This window comes from Branchiostoma belcheri, unplaced genomic scaffold (assembly GCF_001625305.1).
Source record: "Branchiostoma belcheri isolate BF01 breed outbred unplaced genomic scaffold, Haploidv18h27 scaffold14, whole genome shotgun sequence".
Classification (NCBI taxonomy): Eukaryota; Metazoa; Chordata; class Leptocardii; order Amphioxiformes; family Branchiostomatidae; genus Branchiostoma; species Branchiostoma belcheri.
This window is the reverse complement of record NW_017802824.1, coordinates 3,625,711-3,644,770: the sequence shown is the minus strand read 5'-3', so window position 1 is coordinate 3,644,770 and position 19,060 is coordinate 3,625,711. Positions and strand designations below refer to the sequence as shown.

General features: G+C 41.4%; 1 protein-coding gene across 1 annotated transcript; it reads left to right on the top strand.

Moving 5' to 3' along the window:
* Window positions 1-1,220: 1,220 nt before the first annotated feature.
* Window positions 1,221-19,023, top strand: LOC109464560 (hemicentin-2-like). Its single transcript, XM_019761564.1, has 10 exons — window positions 1,221-1,304; window positions 13,052-13,163; window positions 13,209-13,369; window positions 13,589-13,894; window positions 14,382-14,529; window positions 14,993-15,108; window positions 16,365-16,934; window positions 17,483-17,608; window positions 18,424-18,548; window positions 18,877-19,023. Exons 1-10 carry the CDS (start codon window positions 1,241-1,243, stop codon window positions 19,021-19,023), a joined length of 1,875 nt encoding a protein of 624 aa, XP_019617123.1. The 5' UTR covers window positions 1,221-1,240.
* The last annotated feature ends 37 nt before the right edge of the window (window positions 19,024-19,060 follow it).

Genomic DNA, 19,060 nt, shown 5'->3' with positions numbered 1-19,060 from the left:
AAGCCGGCTGAAATACCCCTATTTGTTAGCTTATCCCACTTTGTGTTGGGTTGTGATAATATATACGAGGCCTCAACAGTTTGCAGTCGATGTAATACGAATTCGTCGTGGTTCATCTCATGCGTTTTATTCCTAAAATCTGTTCTTTTGGCTATCTCTGTCTGGGCCCACCAGCGTCAGCATCTTTCACCGAACTCTACAATCACCACTGACTTGCCACAAAGAAAATAAAGAAGAAAAATATGCCATCCAAGTGGTAAATCCTAATATATCAGCGGTCTCAATGTGCCTATAGACGCTACATAAAAGTACGGATATTTTGAATGGCAGGCCTGCTATTACTAACACACCACTATTTTTGACATCCTGTGATGTGTACCCAATGCTTTATATTCGTGTGAAAACATTCTGATACTTCCCCCTATTTAGCTGTTTTCTATGCTAGCTTTTCTCTGCAAGGTGTCGGCAGATGTTGTCCAAACCAATGGTCCCATTGTGGCCGTGGCTCTTGGCTCTAAAGGCTGTCTACGGCTATTCCAAGTAAGATCAAATGCATGGTGCTACTGAATTCCCATTTCCTTCTGTGAAGCAACAGCTGTGGCATCGCTATGGTTCGTCTTTGCCTGTTTTATTCATAAAACTAGATCTCCATATTATTCATATTATCTAACTATGGAAGACTGTAATGATATAACCTTAGGCGCCTAGAAACTTAAAACGTACTCCCTGTTGAAATCTAAAAACCAAAATCTTATAAATTGGGAGAAAATTGGAGGCCCTGCCTGGGGATAGATGAGTGGGTGCAAACTAGTCGTGGCTCAAGACCGTGTAATCCTACTGATGTACTTGCTAGTCAGGGCCTAATGTACGGAGACGGTGTTGTTTTCCGTCTGACCGAATGGGCCCTGGCAAGCTCGCAGGAGACATCTGTGCTGGATGGCATTTAGTAAGAACCACTCCACGATCAGCACCAAGGAGAGAACGCTGCACAGCGATATGGCGTAAAATTCTTTCCATGACTTCGCAAATTTTCATTTGAATCTCAAAAGTACTGCGAATTTGTAACGTGCGTTTGTTGCCTTATTCCATTCAATGTATCTAAGACTTAAGAATGAGGATTAAACCCACCCCCGTCTATACGAAATGGAATGTTCCGCACTGCCAGGTAAACTCGAAATCGTTGGGCGCGATCGCTAAGTGAAGCACAGACCTCTCTGGTACCAGACACACAAGCGGCGAAATGGTTGCCTTACCCAGAGCAATAGTCTGGATTCTCCTGCTCTGGACGGAGGTCCTTCAACCAGGTAAGACCACCCTACGGGTACATTTCTATTTGCCGTTAAAAATCTCGTTGTTTGTGACCTTGTTCTTTTACGGACACAGACACTCGGACAAGCAGGTAGCCTATATTTCACTTTCTGGTAGCATCGCGGCATGTGATAGAAAACATAATGAATAGAGGGGTATGAGAAGTTGTACTGCCCACGTATGTTGTTATGTTACAATGTATGTTAGGCGATAAGGGGCATGAGGAATGTATCATAGACTAAAAAGCAGCTAGATTGTAATTTGAGTTTATTTTTAATGTTTACGTTACCCTTTCATATGAAAAAATTGTAATATTGTTCAGTTATCACACTATTCGTATGCCTTAACAATTTATGCTGTATTGCAGATTCAATATACGTAATATACATATAATATCATAGTTTATTTCAATACTAATATTGTATACAGTCGTTACCTAATATACATTAGAAACCAAATTAGAAAAAAATTAGATAGCATGTTTAACGAATGGTTGCCTATTCTCATCTTACATGTGTTACATTGTAGATTTTATGAAATTATAGCCGAATATTACGATTATATTATCAAACAGAATTATAATGCATGACATTCACCTTTCATAATATCTTACAATAAATCGAAACGTGTTTTCATTTTCTTTCAAACTACTCATAATGACAAGATAGTTCTTAATGTCTTGCAAAACTTTACTTTCATACTGACGTTCCTTCGTCGTTCCACATAAACGTTTTTATCAATGTGTAAGGGAATTCCCCTGACCTATATTTTGATGTAGGCAACAGTGATGTCCATAAGATATGATCAGCAATATCTGAGGCTTTATGTGTCTGCAATGTAGGTCTCAAAATGACATGGCGTCTGATATGTAGGTCTCAAAATGACACGGCGTCAGATATTTAGGTCTTAAGATGGCACAGTGTCTGATATATGGGTCTTAAGATGATACAAAGGTTGTGATGGAAGAGCGCCCTTATCTTGTCTTGTCTGTTGCTCTGATGTGCATGGGTTTAATTGGTTACTGGCGTCACGGTTGATTAGTGTGGCTCTGTACAGGTACATTCTTCCTGTAAGATATGGCAGTGTCAACCCCTGCAAGACAGACGGCGTATCTAATTTTACATCATTTCGGAACTAGGAAATTAGCTGTGTGGAAGACATGGTACCGGGGCACCCGAGTCATTCATCTCGTCATCGAATGAAAGATGATCGATTTTTCTCCTCATGTCGGCGTCTCGGTTACTAAAGTTGGTAATTATGAAACGTCCCGGTTTTTTGGCAGGAGGCTCAGGAGATAGCAAAATTACAGTCGGTAAGATGAAACGCCTGCCAAAAAATTAGTCCGGGAGAATTTATTTCAAATGGCAGTGTGTCCCAAAAAGTTAGCATCGTCAGCTCTTCTTGGTGCTAACACCAGTCCTTTGCGAGTTTCTACACGTACTGCGGATTTACCATACCTCCTTTGTTATATTGGTAATATCCAGGTTTTTGTCCCTGCACGGTCCTTAAAACCAAACTACGTGGATCCCGGTTGAATGGAAGATAGCAGTTGTCATACTAAAGGTTGCTTGACGGAGAAGTTACTGTAAGTCTACAAATTTCCGCGGTATATTTAGATTCGCGGAATTCGCGGGGACCTTTGTACCGCGAATCTATTTCCCCGCGAATATGTTTTGCGTAAGTGTGCCCCCCTCCCCACGGCGTTCACGAGCTAGGGCCGATTCACGACGTTAGCGAAACGCTGAAACAACACACGCGATCTACAAATCACTGCAAATCAACTTTATTCTTAGCAAATGTACGTATGTTGAGTACCAAAATCTTTTAAGTTATACTGATATCAAAAATGATAAAATTATGAGACACCGAATCGCGATACTGCGGCACTGGCCGTGTCAAACGTGCACCGCCGGACAAAAATCTTTGCGTGCAGAGCGCCCGGGCCATGCGCGCACGGGCGCTTGAAAATTGCGGGCACATCGGGCAAATCTACAAATATTTTGATGAAAAATAGAACTGCTGGTATCTGGAAAATGTTAGTTGATTCTCTTTTGCGCCCTGCTATGCGGGCATTTTTTTTCTTCTTGTTTTGCTGGATAGAAACGCTACCGTGGGCCTACAAAACCGAATGCGACCTTTGCATACTTCCGGGTTCAAAATCTCGCCGAAAACGGCATAAATTTGCTTAGGAATATATATTTTCCCGAAAGATGCTTACGATTATGCATTTCTTCACTAGATTATCGATGTGTAGTCTTGAAAAATAGCGTTTTAGCGCTTATTTCCGAACAAAGAAAATTGTTTACACGCGCGTCAGATTGATAGAGCTTTACCACCGGCAGTCTCGCGCGGTGCACGAAACAAATTTTTGCGCCGCATTTTTGGAGATAAATGTCGGAACACGAACTTTTATTATTTTAAACATTCACTTTACAAGTTCTTCTTGGAATGGCCAAGGAGAAATCGCGAATCTAAAAATACCGCGGATTGTCCATTTTCCCGAAACCGCGAACTTTAGGCCCCGCGAATCTAAAGAGACTTACAGTATTAGATTTATAGATGACGCCGATGTTACAGGTTCCTCGCTAATCCATGTAAATAGATTTGCTGCCTGATGATACCATGATGTATGTTGCCTGTTATATGAAATTGCTAAGGTTGGGAACGTTGGTTATTAGCGTTACTCATCTTCTGCCTCGTACTTATGAAACAATTGTATTATTACTGTGAATTCCTAATCGTCCTTTAGGCTTATGATAAGAATGCAATTTGATTGATACACCTTGAAGTGTGCAATTTGCAAGGCCGTAACTTAAGCTGAGAGCTCGAGTTGTTGATAGAATAGTTATTTCCAACATTTAGGGTTCTCCACTATGTTATATTTAATTTTTAGTAACTCAGTTTTAGGGGCTAAAGTCAATTTTTCTGTGGACAAAATTAACGAAAACATAATTATAGAAAACACGGAGTGAGCATTTTCCTTTTGCTTCAAAATGTTAGCCTGTTGTCCTTATAGTTTTCTGAGTCGGTGTTTTTTTTTTCCTCCCTGCTCTTCTTAGCACCCCCCCCCCCACTACTACTAAGCAACCAAGCTTGGCAGAAGTTTAGGAGCAGTCTGACCAGGTTTAGGCCACGCCTACCTTTTTTTAAGAATCGAAATGAATTTGAGTCACACTTGACCCCCCCCCCCTCACCCAAGACTGCTAAACTATTCCCAAACATCAGCTAACAACTAGCCAAACATGGCTGAAACTCCCGTCCACATTTGAATGTTTTAAACATTTTGAGACTTTGGGCTGACGCAGCAGCAGAACAGTAGCCGACCTCGCCTCTTAAATTGACACACCGACGGGAAAGAGACGTGACGGGGAAAAGACGTGACGGGGAAACGATCTGCTACCCGCCGAACAGCAGCCAAAGAGGGTCAACCTTGCTCCCGACCTACTCCTCACCATGGTTGGGAAGAGTTCAGAAATGTTTGGGTAGCCTGGAGTCCAGCCTTGTTAGCTTTGGTCTGCTCCCAAAGATCCGTTACCCAGCCTAATACCCATCTTGAGGAGCGAACCAAAGCTAAGAAGGCTGGACTATGGGCTAGTGTTTGGGAGTCCTGTCAGCTATGTGTGACAGGGGCTTGACGTATCGACCCTGTGTAGGTCTGTGCATTAGACCCGCCGTGCCGTCCCCGGCATTTCACACGGTGCCACAGGTGGGACATCCTAATGGCGCCATGGCAGCGTGAAGGGCACGGACTCCATCTGTAAGAAACAGTCCTTCCCGCGTAAAAGTTGTGTTTGTTTATCCTTTGAAACTTATATACGTATGCGACAACACATTTTGGTCAAATCACCGCCCCATCTAACGGCAGCCTTCAATTCCATAGCACAGACATTTCTGCGGGCTAGAATACAAGTATGAGGCTGACGAGGCAAAAATCTTGCACGATTTTGTCAAATGGTGTGCTTTGTGTCCCATTAACAACTCAACATAGTGCTAGCGACAGTACACTTGGGTTCTATTTTTCTGCCATAGATCATTCTCTGCCATTGCCTTTTATGATTCCATTTGTAAAGTGAAACAAATGCCGTACTCTAATGTGTTTAAAATAAGAAAATATTACGTCTTACACAAGTGTATAGTTACAGTAGTGCAGTAAAGTTTCCTGCGTGAAGTAGATACGACTTTAAGTGCCCTAAAGCAGGCTTTTCCTGCCAACTTTTGGACATATGTCTTGACTAGGTAATGGCCGGGTAAGGCTGGCGAGACAGAACACCAGCTCTGTGCTCTAAAGATCACACACCACTCTACAACACGGTCATGGAACAGTAAAAACCGTTTGGAAAATGATGACAACAAAACGAAACAGATGGATGCCCCTATACTAATGTAACGTTTGAAACCCAACTAAAAGGTCTCCATAACGAGTGTCGATGTTTCACCGGCTCAGTTGGACTCAAACCAGGCACTTACACTAACTCTACACATGCGGGGAGGGATGGCATTTCTCTTTATCTGTCCCTAATAATTTACAAGGTAGGATTCTCCACGTGAGCTCTGTTTCCTTTGATAACCCGTTTTGAAACAGAACGCGTTTCGGAATCAAGCATGACAGATCCCGGGCCTGGACGGTGGAATCCCGTGAATATGTGTTGTTGAAATCATCGTAAGGCCACGAGGATCGGTGTGCGCTGTAAAGTATTCGTACGGGCATGTTATGGCCCATTTCCGGTGGTTAAGAGGGATTGTTGGGGAGTCTAATGGTGTAGGTGAGGCCGTGGGGATCCTCTTCACAGACGGTGCGCAGTATCTTGAGTGAGACAGTTTAGCTATAAAAGCTTCAAGGTGTATTATCACATACTGAAGGTATGTAGAGGAGCGGGTCTCAAGCATTAGGTTGCCTGTACGAACACCCTTGAAGCGGCAAACCCATTTTCTGCCGAACACTACAGCATTTAATCGACGACTTGGGGCGATTTTATCTGTGGTTTGATAGATGGGGTTGACGTGAGGTATTACTCAATTCCGGAGTGTGGTAGAGACCATCATCATCAGGGCGCATAAAAACCCCCAAGACACCTCCACGGACTGATTTATCTTTGAGGTACTACCTTAAAGCAGCTGTCGTCTTCCGATTCCTTGGCAAATCTTCACATTGCGAGAACCGCATTTAAGTTGAACTGTGACAACTTAATTCTAACTTTGCAAGCGTAAGCACCCCATTGCTTCTGCACATTTTTATGGGTTGAAGAACGAATACATACATGTTGGATGGGTGCCATTATGCTGTTACTGTGGAGGTGTTAAATCAGTGACTAAGTGGGACGACTTATAACGACAAGACAGTCATTTCAAATGCAACGGTTCATCAGAGGTGAGACATAGCGTGTGGAGGGGCTCAGGGGATGGTTTCACAAGTTCATACGTCTCCTACAAAAGGTATTTAATGTCGTTGGAAAGATTCTCGAAAAATACAAAAGTCTACGATTTGACGCATTCAAGTTTACCAGTAAAACGTTTAACCTAACATGTGCTATGATTAACGTCTGTTGCAAGTTTCTGTCCGAAACAAATAGCATGGACAAAGGTAGCCTGGTTACCAAACCTATTATAGATCCCAAGTCCTATATCATCTCTATGATAGGTTTAGGAACCAGGCTAGGACAAAAGAACAGTGAAATAGGGTACAAAATAACAATACACTCTACATAATAAAAGTTAGTTATATGGGACTATCTTTGAAGGTTTTCTCTTCTCTTTTGTAAACATATTAAAGGTAGATAGTTGGAATTGTCCTCTGCACTGCATTTAAAATATTTATCACCCATATAAAGATTTGAACTAAAAGCTGCTAATGTTACATGTATGTGTATTGTGAAGTTGTATTTTCTGACAACTTCCCAGGCTCCCTAATACCCTATCTACAACTAAAAGAATTCGGATGGACTAACGTCGACTTAATGTCTTTTGTAAACATATTTAGGGTCCATAAACAGAATTTGGGTCTTCTACACTGCATGTGATGGATATAAGATATGCCTTACCCATATAAAGCTTTATGCTACTGATGTTATATGCACATGTGTATTGCGCGGTTTTAAAATGTATTTCTATGACAATTTCCCGGGCTCCCTACTATCCTATCTACATGTACAGCTAAAAGACTTTGGATGAACTCACGTCGACTTAATGTCTTTTGTAAACATATTTAGGGTCCATAAACAGAATTTGGGTCTTCCACACTGCATGTGATGGATATAAGATATGCCTTACACATATAAAGCTTTGAACTCGGAGCTGCTGCTGTTACATGTACATGTGTATGTGAAGTTGAAAATGGTTTTTCTGACAACTTCCCATGCTCCCTAATACCATATCTACAGCTTAAATAATTCGGATGGACTCAAGTCGACTTAACGTCTTTTGTAAACATCTTTAAGGTCTATAGACAGAATTTGGGTCTTCTGCACTGCATGTGATGGATATAAAATATGCTTTATCCCTATAAAGCTTTGAACTTTATGCTACTGATGTTATATGCACATGTGTATTGCGTGGTTTTAAAATGTATTTCTCTGACAATTTCCCAGGTTCCCTACTATCCTATCTACAGCTAAAAGACTTTGGATCAACTCACGTCGGCTTAATGCTCCTGTCCTTTACTCTCACACTGGCGTGCGGGTATTTTACGATCTCCAATGGTAGAATGTGCACGATAAAAGCAAGTGCTGCGATTAGTTTTACATGGCCTTACATCGACATCACCATAGATTTCACATTCAGACAGTCAACTGAGGCGGCGAATGCATGTATTGAAAATGCAATAACATTGACTCCGAGCTTTTTATTTTGGACATTCTGTACACATCATTCTGGACGATTTATTTTGGATGATTGTATTTGAGAAATTTGTGTGAAGAAATATAATTGAAATGAGAACGATATCAAAAGAGGAAATTTATAATTTGTTCAATAATCTTTTATTTTCACCTTCATAAAAGTAGTCATTGAAAATAACATTTTTAATGTTAACGATGTGGATGAATGAGTCCATGAATGATTGAATGAAGATTTATTAACGCGTCATATATGTATGTTTTGCACCGAGCTAGTGTAGGCGTATGATAATAAAGACAACGGAGAAAGATACAGTATATTTGGTACATAAATCAAGAGAACAGAGGTACGGATTGACATGATTTACCGGAACTTAACAAATATATAAATAAATGCAATGCAGGAGCAAAATCATTAAACTAAGATGTCCAATCAATGATGCAAAACCATGCAAATAAACGTAAAGTAAAATAAGTAGTTAGTATAGAGTTCGCAATAAACACAATACAAGTAATACGTGACTTATGCCACAGTCACACATTTACGAATTTTACCTCCCGACAACTAGACGATTTTTTTCGAACTCCCCCCAACCCTAGTTAGGAATTGTTCGGCGCAAAGTCGGTAAGGTCGGCCGGTATTCGGGAAAAAAATTCGGAGAAAAGGTCGTGAGTGTGTGATAGCGGCGTTTAAGACCCGAGCCGTTGTGTAGCACAGTTCGGACCCTAACGTAATTAGTGACCCTTCGACCCCTAATCGATCGATGTCCCCCTCGATCAATAAGATCGATACATCTCATCTCCAACTGACCACCAGGAAGGATTTGTTAGCTTAATTACTTCACCTCACACTGATAAAATGTGGAACAGTTCTTCTTATCCAATTTGTACTGCAAGACCGCCAGCCACCTATCTACCTGATGTTATATTGATTGCTGTACTGTAGCTTGCCATTTTGTAGTTTTTTCTGTAGCGTGTGGTGGTAAGCTAAGGATCTCTCAGAACGATATGAAGTATTTATAAGCAGAGTATACCGTTAGCCCATTACAGTGACTCTATAGAATCTTTGTTTTATGTCTCTTTTTCATTGCATTAGAATATCAATTGCTGCTCGGAATGGGCTACAATAAAAGCTCCGGTTCCAGAAGTAGATTGAAGCCTATTTACTGCCACGGCTCACTACATAAATGCTTGGCATTATAAATCCACGTATATACTTGCAATAAAGCGCCAAGTTTATATACTACACAAAATCTTATTTCGTATTCGGTGCTATAGAAGTTTTCCATTTATGTGTTTATAAATGACTGTTCACATTGTAGTAATATTGCATTGCTCTGTTATTGGGCAATGAAGAGCGTTTTGACTAAAACTACATATCACGTTTATGCTGCCTATGTGTCTTACTAGTATGGGTTACGCTACTTGTATATGATATGGAATATATAGTACACATATTTAACTACTATTATAATATGTTTGTAGCTATTTATTGGTGGTACCATAAATCGAAGGACAACTCTCGTAGCTTATTTTGGGGCTATTTCAAACGTTTGAAATATGGAAATGAAGACAGAAATGAGACAAGAAATGGCAGTAAGCTTCAAATATCAGATTTCCTGACCCTGAATATTTACTGTTTTGCCACCCTGAAATTTTATTGGATGCCTTTAAAGTGGGTATCTCACTTGTAAACAGCGCCTGGCTAGCAGTAACCATCATATATAGGATTTCCTCATCCTGAAAATTTACTGTTTTGCCACCCTGAAATTTCAATGGATGCCTTTAAAGTGGGTATCTCACTTGTAAACAGTACTTTAGCAATGACCCATGGCTTTTACCCAGAGTCAGAGAGGCCAAGGGTGAGGTGAGGGTGGTAAAAGAAGAGAGTTGCTCCCCGACCTTTTCACATTTGTATCTCTTTGAAGTTTGACAAGTCACTTTTTCTTTAGCCTCATGGGATTGAACGGGGGTTCAATTTCAAGCACGGAGAAACAGCGTTCTTAAAGTTTCACGTCATGTATCTATGAGATACAACAACTAAAAGAATTATTATCTTTGAAATATTTGGCAACTTCTAAAGCTTATGCTACTGTGACTTGAGTCATTGGGCAAAGATACAATTTCTACATGATAATGTAGTACGTCCAGCGTTCATCATCGTTTAGTAATAATATTTTCTACTCGTTTAGTAATAACTTTTCTACTCGTATGATGGGTCCTACATGACAGAAGACAATCACTGGTAGGATCCTGGGTTTTGGGGTACCACCAGAAAATAAAAGACTCATCTTAGGGGTTGTTTCGATCTACGCAGTTTAAAATCACCTTAAGTATGAACTACTGTATGTACATATGATAATGCGGGTCAGTATACATCTTATCATACATCTTTAATATCTTATCATATCATCTTTAATATATTTCAATTCTCAGTGCAAAAAAATATTACACAGTACGCCTTTAAGCCGCACTTTACATGATGCACACGTGGATTGTCCATGACATTCCCTGATGGAGCACCTATATATATTTCATCTCATGAGACAGTCTGAACCGTGCATGTAGGCGGTGTGACCGATCCCAGGTTCGTGTGCCGGTCTCCCTGGGTGGTGGGTCTAATCAGGCGATCAGCGCAGAAATCGTTAGATAAGCCCCGATCAGCGAGGCATATTCTCCGCGGCGGGTCCCTCGACTTTCTGGGACTACGCGCCACACACATCGCCTGCTCTGTCAGCATTTTTAAAGTCATCCTATGTGACTTCGGGGCATTAAAACTATTTTCCTGTCTTTTTTCTTGTCTTACTTTTTAATGTAATGAGTTTAATCAACCCCATCCACAGATATCATACAGATATCTGTGACACAAAAAAATGCGATTTCGGAAAACGGTTGATTGTTTTCTTTCGTAGGCTGGCTCTAGGTATATTACTGGTGGTACCAGAAAATAAAGATACCCACGTATACGTATATGTTGTTTTAGGGGTATTTCAAAAGCTTTAAGTTTGAAATTATGACAAAAGAATGAAAGAATGAGTTAAAAGAAATCTTATGAACATCAAAAGATACGGGCCAAAAACAGAAAGTAAATGTCGACATACGACTGACTTCCTCATCCAAGATTTTGTTCTGTTCTGCCTCCCTGAAATTGCATCGGGTGTAATTAAAAGAAAATGGACTAGACTGCATGCACTGCAATTTGTGTTGACAATTTAGAGCTATGAGTTGCTGCGTAATGAAAGAACCTGACTACCTCAGCTCTACATGTCACTTGTGATCTAAAACCGGTTCTTGAAGCGATGGCAAAGAATCGCCAGACCTTAGTGTGTGGCAATGTGAGATTTAAAGGAAAATTGTAAACCAAATTGGAATTTGTACTTGAAATTACCTGTGCACCCATCTACTTTGTGCCTGGGGTCCCCAATACAACAGTACCATCAAAATGCTAGTCCGACCTTTTTCTTGGTTCGCTAGATGTACAAGAAGTCAATCTACCTATAAATAATATAAGAGCCCGCCGGGCAATACCAGGCAGTTTTGTGTCCTTGTTAAATCAATGAGTTACAGTAGAGTGGGTGAACGTGGTGGTACTCCTGGTATTTTGTCAATAAGAGCCAAATTCTACAATGTATAACTACATAACTCTTAAAGGTTTAATACTAATGTCAACTTAAACATAATCTCAATTCATTTATATCTACTTTAACTGAAAAGCAAAGTGAATTTATCTAATGATAGTTTTATTTTGTATGTATTAACTATATATGTTCATCATGTTTTGTGGTGAGCTTTACCATGTACAGTGAGGTAAAAATCCGAAGAAACTGTGATTTCTTTATTTTCACGCCAACTAGGTAACAGTTGGGTGATCTTCTTGCAAATGACTCTTGTATTCAACGGTAAAAAAAACTCACTTTGAACTAGTTAATACTCTTGTAGACTAGGGATAAGCCGTTCTAAATGACATTACATTGTCTTCAATGTAGCCACCTATAGGCACACCACCGCGGCACGCATGTGGTATATGTAAATTCGATTTAATATCATCAAAAGACCAACACGACGGGGACCATATGTTCCACCTGATATGAACCACTTCAATTACAATACAGGATCGTGATCATCGATTCCCTTCCCTAGGGGGGTAATCGGCCATTAGATCATAGAGTGAATGATGGAGGGACGCGTGAAACTATGGTGATAGGATTGAATGCAATTATAACTTTGGAGAACAGTAAACTCAATATGAGCAATGAACCGCAGCAATTGGATCTGCTTTCTTGATAGTGTTACTGGAGTTGCATGCTGGTGGATCACATGAAACAGTTTTTCTTCTGCTGGCTTGATTATACCAAGGCATAACACGGCAGAAGAAGTATAATGGATGTAGGTTTTCTAGTATGGCATATGCTACAATTCAGTAATTATGAATTTCTATATGGAACTTAAGTTCTCTTTTCTAGCCAAAACCGTGTCTACCTACTAGTTCTATGCCTAAATTTGTTAGAGTTTCGGGTCAGACATGGTTCTGGATATCTCCATGTATTCAAGAACGTAAATTTGCCCCATGCATGGTTCTGTATACGTTTGAACTACCCATAAACCATGCCTAAACTTGGTTCTGGATAAGCACGGTTCTGTATACAAATGCTGACATAGCGTTGCGGTCACATTCACCGAAGATCGTCGCACGACCTTATAGATACTCTGTACCGTGAACGTATCATTACAGTTAACAAATAATTCCTGGACTTTCTTTTTCCTGCACCTGTCGTCACCGTGAATATATAGTTCTGTGAACATGTCCACTTTTCTCAGATCGTGAAATTTCCTTACCGTGAACATAAAGTAAATTACAGAAAAGGTCAATAACATGTTTTTATACTAATTTTTTTTTTTTTGTTTTGTTTCAGACACGGTTGAATCTGCTTACTACCAGAGCCGGCCTCAATCTACTGCCGTGCTCCAAGGGGAGACCATCGTACTCAGCTGCGCCTTCGCCGGTCTGCTGAAGGATGAGGCCGTGTTGTGGGAGGGTCCACCCAACTACAGGATCATATCTAACGGCAGGAGCGTGTCCCGAGCCTTTAACAGACACAGGGTGGTGGGGAAACCGTCCAGGGGTGAGTTTAACCTGGAGATACAGGACGTCCAGCGGGAGGACACGGGCGGATACCGCTGTTCTACACTCTCAGTGGAGGCTGCAAGTGATGCTGTTCTCACTGTTGTAGGTAAGAATAGAATGAAACGCTTGCAACTTGATTTGCAATCTGTATCACATACATGTACGCAAAAGCGTTGTTGCAACTCATGTTTGTCAACGTATTTCATTTTGTTTTCGAACTGTGCCTAGCGTATGTAATTAGTACCGGGTCCTCTGTTCTCCCTTGGAATAGTACATGTACGTGTATTTGTAAGAGCCCTTGTCGATAACAATTCCTATATTTAAGTTCCAATGGAAGGCCCGCCAGAGATCACAGGAGCGGAGACCTCACTAGAAGCGGGCTCTGAGCTGTACCTCCGCTGTAAGTCGCGAGGGGGCTTCCCTGCACCGAAGCTGGCGTGGTACAATGGGACGAGAGTGTTGCCTACGTCTGCGTCGAGCGAAGAAAATTCCTCTGAGCGGCGGATGATTGAGTTGTTCATACCCAGGTTAAGCAAGTGGGACAACGGGGCGAACATTTCATGCGTGGCTAACCAGGGATACCTGAAAATTGTCAAGCCAAGGACAACGTCTAGAATACTACGTGTGAACTGTGAGTAACCATGCATCGTACTTGTCATTGCATAAACACTACGCGTCATCTATCAATGCAGAGAAGATGTTCAACACTTTACTTTTTCCCAATTTCTGGAATAAATGGCATAGTTTGTACCGATTAAGACTAAACGCATGTGGCATATGAATGTTTTATGAAAAAATTAAAGTATTTTGAAATTTCGGGGAAAATACCGAATAACACATTTGCCAAGTATATTGTCGGCCATCTTGGATTTTGACATCAGCAATAAATCTGAATTTTTAATGGCATGATAAAAATGGCATAAATTGCATGAGATGTTTTTAAAAAGTGTTAGCATTGTTGTCAAATACATTTAGGAGAAAGCACCGAGTCCGCTGGCTGTTGCGCAAGTTGTCCAGGGGTTATATTAATTTATGAGACATGAAACTTGGCGCGGGCCCCCCCAAAAGTACCCCCTCCGTCTAAATGGGGTTAACAAACTGACATGTGCCCTCCACAGACCCGCCGACCATCTCGGTGCCCTCCCCCTCTATCCACGTGAAGGAGGGCCAGTCTGCCAACCTGACGTGTTATGTCGACAGCAACCCTCGAGCCGACCTCACCTGGACTAAGATGGGCGGAGTGTTGCCTATAGGGAGTATTCAGAGGTAAACTTCAGACAGTGCAAGCTGAAATTGTCGTGGATGTGACCTTATGATACACAATTGACCCCTCACCCCAACGTTGTTAACCGCATGCTAACGTTTATCGTCTTCCACACCAGATAACCCAAACATAGCTGACAGTCTGTTGTTCAACAAATAAAAGTACTAGCACTAAAACCCATAACTATAGCACCCTGTCAAAAAAAAGACTATGACATTTTTACAACTGGTTTTAGAATGTAATCTCTATTTATTAATAAAACAAGGCCTAAAATGTTTACGCGAACTGTGTAATTACTGGTTTTTGCCCTGCACTATATATGCTCTCGCACGGTGTTGTACCTTTGAGTAAGACATACGACTGGGGTCCCTTGTTGTTAGTCTTTAGGAAAGTAATATCAGAATCATAATGTCAAACAGCGATATGGGAAAGCTGTTGTTCATTTCTTCTTTTTTTTTTCTTTAGAGACAAGACTCTACAGATACCACGAGTGTCGAAACTCGACAGCGGCGTTTATAAGTGCGAGGCTGATAACGGCATGTCTCAGATCGCTACCGGTGCGGTTACACTGGAAGTGTTCTGTAAGTGAACATGCCATTTTTATATTTCAGTCCATACCAAGGTATGGATGAAATATATTGTGTTCTCTGATGTTTCTTCTTCTTCTTCTTCTTCTCCTCCTCCTGCCACACAGTCAAAGGGATTCAACTCCGCCATCATTCAGCCAAATGACTTGAAATTTGGCATGGCGGTAGAGTGAGCCAATACCCCCAGGCGTTTTTTTTTTTCATTTTTTTGATACAGACCTTTGAAAAATTTTTATGAAGGTTTTTTGGGGCATTTTTCGCAAAAAAATGAATTTTTGGATCCTGAGCCCTGGTTTTACAACCAAATGATCTGAAATTCGGTATAAGAGTACCTTGAACATGTGTCTACAGAATAGCAGTCACATATTTGGCATACACCACTTCCAAATGACTCATTTGGGGGACTTTAATGGCTATTTTTAGCAAAAAAAGGGCCAAAAGTGCTATACCCATTCCATGTTCTATCTAAAGAATGGCCTGTTCCATCAGCTGTTGGCCATGGAACACGTGTTCCATTGCGGGTTACCTGAGGTCACATTGCACATAAGTCGTGCGGAATGACCCACACATTCAATTTTAGGTGCCTAAGACCTTCAAAATGTATCAAATCTCATCATTGTTAGTATTTGCATACCTGTAATAAGACTAGTAAAGCTTTCGAGATGCAATGTGCTTGTTCTTGCATCTTTGTTCTCAATTACATAGCTACTATATAATTCATTTATTTGAGAATCTTTGCCAGTTTTACACTGGGGTAAGTTTGGAATAGTCCACTTTTGCGTGGGAGGGAGATGGACTGAAATATGCTGTATTTGCTCCCAAGCAAATGTCGGCCTCTCTAGTTTGTACTGTGTTATGTTTGTTTCTTTTGATTACGCTCTGTAATGATGTAAATTATTGGACTTTGTAGTGCATAATAAACGTTCAGATAGTAGTATTTGACCCATCAAACACCGAGTTATGCCCCTACTCTTTTCGAACGATGTGATGGGTTCTTTAACGTGCATGAGGTGTGACTCTAATGATCTCCCCAAAACGGGAACTTCAAGTAGCTTTATCCACGTACATGTATGTGTGCATGTAATACTTGTAATAACCTAGTATTAAAGCTAAATTAGAATCACAGAAAACCTCAATGATTTCAATGCATGTCGTAATGGCCAATCTATGAACTTTAGATGTACGTTTTGTAATACTTCCAGCTTTGTAATACATAAAATGTGATATTTTCTGTCTTTTCTATGATCTAGATCCTCCGAAAATCGATTCCAGCATGGACTCTAAGGTTACAGTCTTGTTCAATCAAGACGACTTTTCCCTGAAGTGCCAGGCGGACGGAAACCCCAAACCTCACATCCGCTGGCGGCGGAAGGATACAGCACTACGGTGGGAAAACCCTCTCCGCTTCCACCGGATACGCTATGACGTAGAGGGGATCTACCAATGCATCGCGACCAATGACGGCGGAGTACAGTATGCCACACGGGACGTAGAAATCGACGTAGTAGGGCAGCCTGACATACGGGGAGGACAGAGCCTGGTCACGGCTAACAGTGGAAACACCGCCCGTCTGTACTGCGACATCGTAGCTGACCCGGTGCCGGAAAAGGCCAAATGGGTTTGGAGAAACAACCAGGGGGTCGAGACCATACTACTTCCCACGAATAACGGAATAATGATCAATGAACACACTACAGAAGAGGGGACTACCAGTATCGTTACTGTACAGGAGGTGAGAGAAGAAGACGGGGGTGTCTACATCTGTAAGGCAACCAACATGTTCGGAAGTGACCAAAAGGAAATACGTCTCAATGTTAAAGGTAAGTATTTAAAAGTGTGGCCAGATTCCATAACATTTTTGTTCTTTCCACTGTACAGAATGACAGAGAGTACCTGATGCTGAATTGGTAATTCATCTGGTAGTGACAATGCCGCGAGTTTTAGTCATGATATCAATATTAATCATAAGTTGATTAATCAATTCATTAATTGATTAACAAATCATAAATGTAAGACCATTATTATACGTTTATGCTATTACAACCGAGTAAGTTCTTGTCATGGCAGGATTAAAATTAATGTTATATCTCACTACAACTACACAGAATGATGTGAACTACGTACTGTTTAATAATATTAGTTCTTCTCATTTCTTCAGGCAACTGTATTTATGAACGAACATATGGAGGTTATGATACACGGTTTGTCTAGTTCCATAAGGAATACCAATTTTTCTCTTCAGTCTGATTTAATAGCAATCTACCTCCGTTAGGTTGTTCTCTGGTGCCTAAAGCCCTCTATGTAAGTAGCAGCAGCAATGCTCCAAGCTATGTTTGCTATAATTACATCCCAGTGGTGTTGCCTACAGGTTCCCGGAGTTCTCTCGTGGCCATCATCTCCGTGTCTGTAGTAGTGATTGTCCTGGCAGCGGCGGCGCTGGTGGGAGTCTTGTTTGCCAAAAGGAGGGGCTGGATATTCAGAAATTCCCCGCAAGGTAACGTACTAACGACTTATCATTTGCTGTTACGGTTTACTTCATGTAATGCTTTTTGTGGACTCCACCATGTACCTTACTTTGGTAAAGTTGAGATAGATAAAGAAATAAAGAAAGAAGAATACGTATTTATAATGAGTATACAGACGGTGCAATTAAACAATAGTGAAAATTGGAAATGGTGACTATTTAAAGAACTGCTAGGGAATAAAATCTAAACATTGGAAGATAAAGTATTCCTCTTTCTACAATAAGTGGGTTCTGGGAGGTTAACAGCGTTCTGGCTTTGATAGTCGTAAAATATTGCAGTAGTAACGCGTTACGATTTGATACAGCTATATGTATCAGAATCAAGCTCTAAAATAAGGCGGTAGCCTTTAGTCAGTTGACTGATCCAACATTTTATAACATATGTAACCACTGTTACGTTCTATAGGTAACACTGTACGGACCCCGTCTCGACCGATGCCACCTCTACCGAAGCACGCCCGCAAACCCGGCCATGGCACGAACGACTCCGGTGTGGAGGACCTGGAACTGCAGGAGATGGACGGCACGCTCAAACCACGGCCTCCGTCGAGAGTTGGCAAAGACTGGGCCGCCATTGGATTGACATATGGAGGTGAAATCTTTTAATCATAGTCCCGTTAGAGGACGCAAAGTAAAGACACTCAATATCGAACGTCACTCTTCAGGAATTTAGAAAAAGTCATAGGATTTGTTAGAAACTTCAACGATACTGCTGATAATGTTATACCGACTGCAAAGAGGTTCCTCATTAAGGATTTCTTGTCAACGGTTGCATTTTTCCCCAGGACTGGCGCACACGAACACACTACCGCCCTACTCCACGGTAGAGCGGCACCGTCCGGAAGGGGAGGATGGCGGCGGCGTGTACACCGCTATTCGCGAGGAAACTTCCACTACAGACACGGTGATGGTATGATTTCATTCTTTGCCTCTGGTATCTAAAAACTTGAGGTTATAAATCAAGTTTTAACTGTAATTCACAACAGAATGGATTTACCCTAATTTTTTGTCTTTGTCAAGGAATGAGCAATCCGTTGCTTCTGTGACGTCACGTTGTGCAGATGACACACGTGACTCAGTGATCAGTGGGTCATAGGTTGCAGAAAGCCTGTGGCGCCATCCGTCTTTGTTGTGAGATTGTTGAAATGTCCTGATGTAGGTGGCCTCTGCAGAAAATCGTGCACAAAGGTCTGGATAAAGAAAACAGCAGTAACTACCATCTCTTTGTTCCCGTACAGGTCCATGTTGAACCACCTCCACCGCCCCCCTCAAAGGACCTGAAGAGCCGGTGGAAGGGCGGCAGGAGCCAGGCAGGTGTGCGGGGCAGCACGGCAGACCACGAGGAGGAAAACGTGCTCAATGAGATACAGGCAGACAGCGTGTAACTCCCCAAACCCAAGAGAGAGGCATATCATCGCATTT

Bases quoted from the DNA above. Each gene is read 5' to 3' on its own strand.
- LOC109464560 (XM_019761564.1), top strand. From the start codon at position 1,241: ATGGTTGCCTTACCCAGAGCAATAGTCTGGATTCTCCTGCTCTGGACG. The intron at 13,370-13,588 runs GTAAGAATAGAA...CCTATATTTAAG, and splicing joins TGCTGTTCTCACTGTTGTAG to TTCCAATGGAAGGCCCGCCA. The intron at 16,935-17,482 runs GTAAGTATTTAA...TGTTGCCTACAG, and splicing joins AATACGTCTCAATGTTAAAG to GTTCCCGGAGTTCTCTCGTG.